Source organism: Centruroides vittatus, unplaced genomic scaffold (genome assembly GCF_030686945.1).
Source record: "Centruroides vittatus isolate TY-2023 unplaced genomic scaffold, ASM3068694v2 contig_120, whole genome shotgun sequence".
Lineage (NCBI taxonomy): Eukaryota > Metazoa > Arthropoda > Arachnida > Scorpiones > Buthidae > Centruroides > Centruroides vittatus.
Genome location: NW_027120768.1, coordinates 1,052,353 through 1,063,149, shown reverse-complemented (window position 1 = coordinate 1,063,149; position 10,797 = coordinate 1,052,353). Strand labels below are relative to the sequence as shown.

The window sequence follows — 10,797 nt, the reverse complement described above, 5'->3', positions numbered from 1 at the left end:
CAATATGTTAAAAAATAATCCTTTTTCTTTTAAAGAATATGAATGTTATGTCACATTTTTTTTCTAATATCCTAAAATAATTAGTCTTTGTAATTGTAGACTAAGTTTTGAATCAAAATCTTGATTATATTGTTATTATTATTTTACAGGGCAAATTGAAATGCGTTAGAACAATGGTTCTTGACTCAAAATGTATCGTAGACTGATGGATTTTCAAAATATTTTACCAGGTATTGGTAAAAAAATTTTTTCATTTTTTATAAATAAAACTAATTAACAAGCTCGCTGCCAACTGATGGCAAAGGTCACACGACACAAAATCGCATCACGTAAATAAATTGGCATATTTAATAAGTAAAAGCGTAATGAGCTAATCGAGCAAGAAAAATGTGATAAAATTTTTAAATTTGATAAAAAAACACTTTCTACTAAAATTTTTTGCAGTACATTAAAAAAACTCCAAGGACTGGTGTCAAACCATTGACTGGCAATTGAAAAGCACTGGTTTAGTTCAGGTTTTCAGACCTATGTACTGTATTGATGGTTTGTCATCACGGGATTCATTTGGATTGATTTTTCCATAGATTTTTGGTTCACTTTTTATCTGTAATGGGATAAATTGAAGTTTGCGAGATACTTATTACCTTCTGAAAGTTTTAACATGTGAATCTTTACATACTTGAGTAATTAATTCATGGAAAAATTAACAAAAAATAACATTAAAAACACACCATTTTCCACAGATTGAATGCTGTAAAGGAATAGGAACGTTGTCTGGGTTGTAATGTGATGCCAAAATTATTGCTTCTATACAAACAAGAATTAGATGATTAGTGATTTCATATATTAGATTGTAGTGTCAGTGTTATACGTTTGAAGCTAGCAGAATATATTTTTATATTTGTCAATACACGACGATTTAGTTTGACGTCAAGCAAATCAAACTCGACTCTTTTTACTAGTTTAACACTCACAACTGACTGTAGCTATCCAGTATTGCAGATTGCATAGAACAGGATATTTAATTTCTATTCGAGTGACAGTCGTTCCTTCTTCCCATTTTGAGCGAGGCATCTGATGCAGTCCGAGCCAACGTTTTTAAATATTTTAATTAGATGAGGTAAAATATAATATAATATATATATTTTTATGTTTTAAATTACAAAATATGTGATAACGTTATCGATTTTAAGATCTCTATTATTTGAAATACTGTACATCAGTTACGTTTCAAATGAATGATTATTGCCAAGTTTTGTCTGCTGTGTCGGACTGAGTATATTTCTGCAATGCAGATAAATGTATATGTCTATATTAATATAATAAAGATGTTTGTTTGTTAATTGCCAAACCCTTTCTTTTCAAGTTTGTACTTGAATTACTTGAATTGATGCAGAACGCCAATTGAATCGATTATATCTTGCATGTATATACACACATACTAAAATGATTTACATGCAAACAATCACAAGATTAACTTAAGGCATACTGTATGCGAATTTAATGAAAATCCATACGACCGCATGCTGCTTTTGATGAATATTGGCAAATGCAGATGGTGTAATTTCTGAAATAAGTTTTAATACATCAATATTTAACATGCAAATAAACATCAATTGCAAGGTTGCTGAGAAAGCAGTAACAAATTACTTGGATTCGGAGCATAGTACTTAATAGAATGAACACACAAGCAGTGGCTATAATGATTGATACATGAAAAGCCAAACAAAAATTTTTTAAATCATAATCTTCAGAAATTCCTTTTCTCTGATCTCCATTTGATACATCTCTTAACGGCAACCCTGAAGAAAAACGTCGTCTGCAAATTCCCTCATCATCCGGTTAGCCTCATAATGTAAGTGAAAAAAGTCCCTATTCACTAAGGTACCAAAAGGGTACACAAATACTTTATACCGTTTGTTTTTTATTGACAGCATTGGGTATTAACTGTGTGTGGAATGAGTAACAAAAACAGAGATTTGTCATTAATGGAGTTGTGTGTTCAATATGATTTCGTCCATTTTCACAGCCTCTTGTAGGTGCACAGTTGCATTGGCAACCACTCAAAAGATGTATGGCTCAACTTCATGATTTGATATCTCACCTCTGTTTGGGAGCTCTTCTCTTAAAGCAATTCCTAGAGAAAAATTGCACAGATTGACAGAGCTTGCCAACATGATTCCACAAGCGGTTATTACTATGGAATGTGCAGCTAATCGCGAGGAAAGCAGGGGTGCCCATGCTCGTGAAGACTTCCCTAAGCGTGATGACAAAAACTGGCTGCAATGTCTGCAAACTGCCGTCACGGTGACAAAACGTAGCCACTCTACAGCCTGACTTCAGTCTGTGGTTTCTTCCTCTAGAGTTTCCTTTAAGAGATGTACCAATGGCAATCAGAGTCAAAATCATGCAATTGTGCCACATTTTCTGATGGTCATGAATGCAAATGTGCACCTCCAAGAGGATATGAGAAGCAACTGACATAATACTAAACATGTAGATCTATTAATGACAAATCTCTGGGCTTTGAGACTCATTTCACATATGGTGTATGCAAATTTACTGTTAAAACACTGCATCACAAAGTATATTAATCCTGGATAATGTGATTTTATACTTGACATCACACAATATTATAATTTTATTATATGCTGTAGACATTTAATGTATTGCATGTATGTTGACAATTCTTGATGTATAACTTGAATTGATCAATAAGTATTAAAAAAGTCTGTATGTATTATGTTGCAAACGTAATTCAAGAAGTCTCTCTCTGCTGCATAACATCCAATTGACAGAGTGTGCGTGCGACTATTTTCCGAGATCTGGGTGTCAGCATACTACTAACTGCGAGGACTAGCTCATGAGAGAGTCGTTCCGGAGACGTTTTGATCAGTTGTGGCACTAGACTAAGTGGCATGAACTGTAATATGATGTAAGCTTGGTCTTTAGCACAGAGAATTACTTGTTCTAAAAATACAAGAGGGAAGACCGATTTCTGACTGATGGTGGAATCTGCCGCTATCATCATTAACATTCTCATTATGTCAGCGATTGCTTTCTTAATGGGATCGGAAATTACATTTCGAAGATGATCTTCGCTGCTGGATTGTAAACCGTAAGGAGTATCCTCTAACAATTCTGTGTCGTTCACGAGTCTGCGCATCTTGCTCGGCCTTCCACGATCTATTTCAATTTCTTCTATTTCCATATCTCTATAGCTGTGTTTTCTAATGTATTTTCTATTGGCGTACGTCAAACTCTGTCTTACTTGCAATGCTGCATAAGTTGTCATGACTACTAAACGTGCAAGTGCAGAGCCTCGCGGTTCTGCCAACATCTCCTGGCGCACTTCGTTGTGTAGATACGATGGCAAAACATGTACTAATAAAGCCAGTGCGCATTCCTCGATATCGAGATGAAATAAACCAAAAACCAAATCGATTGCTCTGTGCAAATCGTCTAGATGTTCGAATCTGAGTGCAAATCTGACTAAAGTATCGCAGAACCACTGTCCTCCTCCCACACACAATAAAGTGTCCAGATTGTGTATGGCTTTTAAATCCAACCATCCGTGACTGTGTGCAGTCCAGAAAATACCATCCACGATATCCCACATTGGTGTTCGGCTTGTTAAACCATGAGGAATGACGGGCATTCCCTTTGCTTTCGTCTGAGTGGGAGGATGCAAATCGTACATCATTTTCTTTATCATGCCAGCCATTAAAGTGGAACGCTCTTTGTAAAAAATATTACTCTGGTCTTGACTTGTTTGCTGTGGCGTTTGTCTTCCACTCGATGTGCTTCCAGTTCCAGTTATACCTTCGGCTGTTGCACCGGAATCGACCGATAGTGGCGTCATGAACTGTTGGAGCATATTCATCGGTTTAAGTCTTTCTTCGTGATGCAGAACGTTGATATAATTGCAAAGCCAGGTAGAGATACAAACTGGAAGGCAGCACATTCGGCTTTTAACGTTGTCCAGAATCATTTTAACATTATCGGTCGAAAGAGCTCCATACTCCCAAGCAATTAAGATTTCTTTAATTGCCATCGGAGCATTGATGCAAACTTCGTGCCATTTCACCAGATTCGTTTTGAAATCGGCATCCGGATTGGTAAACTGAGATAATAAGTTGTCCACTTTAATCGGATCACACTTCGAAAGCATCATGTCCGGACATTTATACTTCCCCCCTTCTACCCAACATTCCGAGATCCACATGGCAAAAAATGAATCCTTCGTCTCGACACTCATTGTTACAATTTCACTTCCATAATGCTGAACGATATGACTCAACATGAGAAAGGTAATATCGAATAAGAGAGCCCGTGTCTGAGAAGCTTTGGCATTTTCTTCTCTACTATGCTTATTATATTCATTAAATTTAATGAGTTTTGTAGCAAAATCGTGCAATTTACCCGTCGCGGCTGCCGCGGATAAGATCAGTTCGAAGTTCTTACCGGGTACCATGTGGCATAACACTCCTAACAGAGCTTCCTGAATTTTAGAGTAATCGGAATCCAGAGATTTCAGGATGCTGATCACTGTCGGTTCCGCACGAAGGATCAAATTTGCTCCCGCCTGAGTAGTTTGCTGTTCGGAACGAGGCAAATTCTGTCTCTGCGATTCGCTCTGCCTGTGCAATAATATTTTATCTACCTGTGGTGGCGTGATGAGTTTCACTTTACACAATTCGGTAAGTAGGTATTGTAAACAATCACAATTACTCTTAGTATCCGTAAGATCTAAAAGAGGAGTAAAATACAATAGTTTTTCGATACCCTGTTCTAACTCCACGCTTCCTTTATTACTCGGCTGAGGGTTTTGTCCCCATTGGGTGTTATGAATTTGTAAAATTAAGTGCGGAACTTTAAGAAAAGTAAATGCCGCCCACTTCAAATCTTCTGAACTACCGGCTGCATCCACCAGACCCATAAAACAGGCTTGAATGATTCTGCAATACAGTTCCGGTAGCGTCAGATTTTGGAGCGTCTGCAAGAGCAGTAACTGATCGACGCACGATTGTATGTCGCTGGCCGGATTCAATATAGCATCAATGGCGATCATGGCATTCAGACTACACAACAACAACTGCTTTTTAGGCAAGCTGCTGTACATATTCTGGCTGGCGATGCAGGGCAAATTATCCACGGCCTTTATCAATCCCAAACCGGTCTCGAGCACCTCCTTCGAGATTACAAAATTCTGTATCTGGCCGATCTTACTCTCCAGCTCCTGGTGCTTGTACAACAACTGATTGTACATTCCCTGATCCTCAAATTTACCGACGTAGAGCAGAGCCTTCATGAAGGTCGAGTTGCAGACGTACTTGAGGGCGTCGCAGGACTTCTCCATGATGGAGACATGTTCGGGGCTCTGTTTCAATTCTGCCAGCTTGGCCAAGGAATGGTGGAGGCATGAGTAGAGCCAGTGAGAGATGCTCACCATGGCCTTGCACAGCGTGATGCATTCTTCGTCGTTTCCTCTGCAACTAACTCTTGGCTGGATGTTCTTCAGCAGGTCCAACATGCTGAGGATGCAGTACGGTTTGTAGAAACTCTGACAGCGACTGATGCTCAGCAGCACCGCGCCATAGGACACGATATGCGAACTCAAGCAGTGCGTTAGGTAGGAGAGGAACAAATGGTTGGGTCCGGATCCAACTAAGGCCTGTTGCAATATACAATCTGCCAAATCGTATACATCTCCGCTTACACCTCGAGGAAGGACCCTCTTAATGTGGATCCCCCATTGGACATCGCTCCATCTTTCCTTCCACGCTTCTAATAGTAACAACTTGATACTGCTGGTCTTACTAGTATCCATATTCGATTTATACAACTTTAATACGTAAAAAGAATCTTCAAGAACTTATCAAAATTACTTTATGGGTCCAGTCGTACCCTCCTGACAATCAACATGACTTATTTACAAAACGGCGCTTCGACACTAATGTTGCCAACTCATCACTCTAATCGACGCTAATCTGGCGGAATGCATACACCGTTGTCAACTTATTACTCTAATCGACGTTAATCCGGAAGAATGCTTAACTACTGATTTAAAAATTTTTATTATTAATTAAAATTATAAATTAAAGCAATTACTTAGATAATGGTTCCGCGTGACGCGCATTCAATCGCCATCGTCCGTCGCGTCGCGTCGCTTACGAAACTACGACTTGAGAAAACAAGCGGTAATAATTTTTTAATATCGCGCGATGTTATGCAAATTAGTCTTTCCATTAGAAGAGAATGATGATTTATTCAAACTTTTGTGAAATATACACGCATTGAAGTTATATTTTGAGAGAGAAAAATCCGAAGTGGAGGAGTCATACTGGTAATATTTCAGCAAAATCTTTATGGTTAATTTTTAAATGTTAATTTTGTATTTGTGGATTGCATGCTGTTTCGTCTCTGACGCGATGGACGCTAACGATTGGTACGCGACGCGCGACACGATACGTGGGGCTATTTCCATGATGCAATTGCAGATGGAAGGGACCTTAAACTGAGCTGTAGACAAGTCACAAGGCCCTAGAACCTTGGACAAGTCATGCATGTATTCTTTGTTATAGGCAGGTCCATATGCAAACACGACGTCCGCAAGCAAGATGGCGACCGGAATTCTCGTCGTTGAGATTCCGTATTTACAAGCAAGTATCTCGCGAAGGGTGGCATGTAGAGGTATGGTTTCTTTGACTATGCTTCTATTGATATAGTCTGCAGCTCTGTTAAGGTCCCGACAGTGCAATTTTACCATTTTAATGTTGTTGTTTTAGAATCAAAAACAAGAATTCTCCTAAGTATTCGATATTGTCTTATTCCGTTATCTTGTGCAATACCCGTCCAGATCACCAGTGGTCTTGATTGGATAAAACCCACCGAATACTGATAATTGGCCTCTTCAACGGGCTGTCACGTAAAGTTTTCTCGGTTTTATTCGCGTTAGTAACACCTAAATAGGGGCCAGTTTTCCATAGGAATTCCTCCAGAGGCATTTCCCCCTGACAGATCTCCCAAATGTCGCGTTGCCATATACGAATAAAACCAAGCCATACCCGTCCATGTTTTTATAGGACTTCATCCACTGCTCATTACTATTTTTGTTCTTCATTAAACCACTAATCTTAAGAGATGGGACCTCACTTCTTGCAAAAGCCTGAAGTTCGGTTCTGTTATCATAATGCCTCCCCCGACTATGCTACCATCACCCACAAACTGGCTTCTTTCCACGATGTTCGTGAGACTAAATGGTTTTTCTCGCTTTCTCCCGGGTTTTTTTCCGCCCAGTGGGCACTAAGACGACCTTTTCAGCAAGCCCATTGTGTGTTCGGCCAGGCCCTCGATTGGATTGGATTGGATTGGATGGGTGGGATAAGGCTTTTCTGTGGGAAAGTAGGTGTTTTTTTTTTAACTCTTTCCGCCCTGTGGGCACTAAGAGGGCCTCTTTTAGTAGGCCCATTATGGGTTCGGCCAGGCCCACAATGGGGCGACCGGGTGGTGAGGGACGGGGCCCGACATATCCGAACGGACCACCCCCCGAAAAATTCCTGGGGATTATTCGACCCGTTCGGATTCGATCCCGGGTCCCCCAGAGCGGTAGGCTGCCACCTTTACCGCTCGGCCATCCGGCCGTCGGGAAAGTAGGTGTTAAACAAGTGAAGAAAACCCGGTGAGGCATGAACCCGTGACTTGATTGTGAAGGAGGGTCCCACCGTACCCAACATATCCGGGACAGACCGTCGAATAAAATAAATTTCTGTCTTTGATAATTCCCTTACAACTTTTTCTAATGTATAAAATAGGGCCCCTTCCTCGCCGTCCACTCGTCTTCATTGTGGGGGGGTGAAGGATATGATTAAAAAGGCCCTCTTACGGCCGTATTCACAATCGTGGATCAAGAGTTAAAAGCAGGGCTGTGGGGTCGGAGTCGTGGAGTTTTGGTATTTTAGCCGGAGTCGGAGTCGTCAAAAATCCTCCCGACTCCGACTCCTTTTTACTTTCCGAACTTGTTATGTATATAAAAAACGAAAAAGTATTTAAATCGTGCCACATTTAACCTCTGAGCTTTATGCAAATCTATACGTTTGGAACCCAAAAAATGTCAAATAAAGGAAAAACTTCGCGCGTCCACGCGCGTATCTTGGCGTTTAATTTGTTTAATTTCTTTGTTCTGCTCTAAACTATTAAACAATATCTCAGAATGAGTAAAGTTTAAGAAACAAAATTTGGCACAGTAGCGCGTGTATAAAGGGCTAATTAATGCTATTAAAGTTTGGTTCTTTATTAAAGGTCGACAGGGTAGAGACATAGAAGGGGTCATGTGTCATATCTCCAGTGTGGTCGGACTTAATGAATATTTTACTAGTTATTAGCATTCACAATCTTATAATATAATCGAGATGGGTTAATAATAATAATAATAATGATAAGTTCAGAGTTCAAACGGTTAAGAGTTGAAATTTGGTACACAGTTAGGATACATCATAAGAATGTACACTAAGAAAGAATTTTTCGAAATTCCTCTCGCGGGGGGAAGAGGGAGAGGGTTAAGGATTACCCCGAAGAACTCCGTTTCTATCGTGCTATTTTAGATGCGGTATTTTGCGTTCTTGTGAACATACTTTTATACCCATCAAAAAATTCTCTAATTAGTCTCGGAAGAGAGAGGACCTAATTCTTGCACCCAGTGAAAACGGGTAAAATCGGCTATAATCCAAATATCTTAATCTTCGTTATATTCAGTAGATGTGTCAAATTTTAATGTTTAATTAATTTTTTAAAATCGTTTTATTTTGTATTTTTTAAAAAAATAATCAGAATCGTCGTCATTATTACTTTCCCGGCTGTTATACAGTAAGGCCTATAACAAAGGAAAAGAATGACGATCAGTCAAAAAATGATTTTCTCAGATTTTTACGCTTTTGGACTCGGGAAGCCTCGAAACGTAGAGAAGTGCAAAAGCATTCGGGGTTTTTTTCTGTACGCACGGATGTCAGAATGTCTACCAACCGATTTAGTTCAACCATTTTCAAGCTTAATAACTCCCGCGTTAAACCATCCGACTCCGATTCAAAATCGTGCCTCCCATACGGTCTAACATTCGTACATACAGAGGGAAAAAAAAACAGAATCTTTTGCAAATCTCGACATTTCGAGGTGCCCCGAGTCCAAAAATGCAAAAATTTGGGGTGGGATCATTTTTTTGAACTATCGCTACACTTTTCCTCTGTTATATATAACAACAGAAAAGTAAAAATTATCGTATTGACTCATTACTTAGAAGCATATTTTCGCTTTGGAATAAAAAAGTTTCTACGTTCTATCTTTATTAGAACTATATTTATTGATGCTAATATTCTGAGGTCACGTGATGACGTCAGAATTTTCGGGCCTACTTTGTTAACAAGTCCGCCTTGGTCGGAGTCGTGCAAAAATCTACCGACTCCACAGCCCTGGTTAAAAGTCAATCAATTACCATTCAATTTACTTTTAGCAGATATCGCTTTATTTGACCAATGGCATAGCCCGTTTTATTTGAAACGGGCCCAAAAGTAGATGGGTCCTTTTACTTTCTTGAACAAACGAAATATGTAATTAGTAATTCAATTTTAAAAAAGTCTTAAATAACAATAATTTAGGAAACACTACGGGCCCCTAAGCTTTTTCCGGAAACCCCCGAGAAAAATCTCCCAGCTCCCCGTCGAGGGCCCGCTCGTGCATGCGCGCACGTACTTTTCTGCGTTGAATAATAGAAAAATCCACAATAAATTGCTGCGTAACTGTTACGAATCGAAGGTTACACTGGGTCGTGGGTTCGTATCTGACCCACGAACTGCAGGCATGGAGCCTTCCCAGGTGTCTATCGCCTAAATAGGGTCCAGGGAGGCCCCCTCGGCAGATGGCCCTATACAGTGCAAACAATGCAAGTCACCAGTTTAATTGTTAGTTCGAGTTGTTACCACGAAAGAATTTTGTAATCTTTTATAATATATTATTATACATAATTCAGTGGGGAAATACTATAACTCATTTATATTATTTTATATGGTTTATATATATATATATATATATATCAATTCAAGGAAGTAGAATAATAAAAAGAAAGTAACTGTTACCCGAAGGGAAATGTGCCATATGGAAACAATCGATTGCACATTTTCTTCTCGTTTTCTACTTTTAATAATAACAGAGTAAGCCTTTTATCGCTATTTTCCCTCCTCCATAAATGTGGAAACGTTGCGCTAAAAATAACCCAGAAATCGGCTTGCGTAACTGATTTTTCGTAACGTGGTTACGAAGAGCGTATAAAAAATGGCTAAAGAATGGCACGCGTTTATATTTAATTGTCTGTGTTCGTGTTCTGAAATTTTCTCGAGGGGAATGTTTTCCTATAAAGGATTGAGTTGGGGCCTTTTGTCAGTAGAGGCCCTAGGCAATTGCCCCCTTTTTTGTCCACAGGATAACGCGTGTTACTTTCCCGCTTTCATGCGTGCTTTCTGTTTATGTATCTGTTCTGGCCGTAATCTATGACACGTAACGGGCCGTCCCCCTCCACCAATTGATGATACGTGTGAAAAGGCCCGAAGCTATAGACTCAACGCGAGGCCCTAAGCTGCAGCTTGTTTAGCTTACCTGCAAATTCGGCTCTGGTTTAAGCAGTTCAGGCCCTCGTCTCACTGTTCATTCCTCATATTATTGTTCTAGATAACGCGTGTAAAGAAATTGCTCGGGGGGGCCTGAAAACAGATTAAATCGCCCTCTATTTTCTGTCTTTTGGGTGTATTC

At 39.5% G+C, this 10,797-nt stretch overlaps 1 protein-coding gene across 1 annotated transcript; it reads right to left on the bottom strand.

Moving 5' to 3' along the window:
- Nucleotides 1-1,559: 1,559 nt before the first annotated feature.
- On the bottom strand, nt 1,560-6,034 carry MED24 (mediator complex subunit 24). The gene is made up of 2 exons (XM_067281666.1): nt 2,720-6,034; nt 1,560-2,679 (listed from the first exon to the last, which is right to left on the bottom strand). Exon 1 carries the CDS (start codon nt 5,828-5,830, stop codon nt 2,759-2,761), a length of 3,072 nt encoding a protein of 1,023 aa, XP_067137767.1. The 5' UTR covers nt 5,831-6,034; the 3' UTR covers nt 1,560-2,679; nt 2,720-2,758.
- Nucleotides 6,035-10,797: the final 4,763 nt, after the last annotated feature.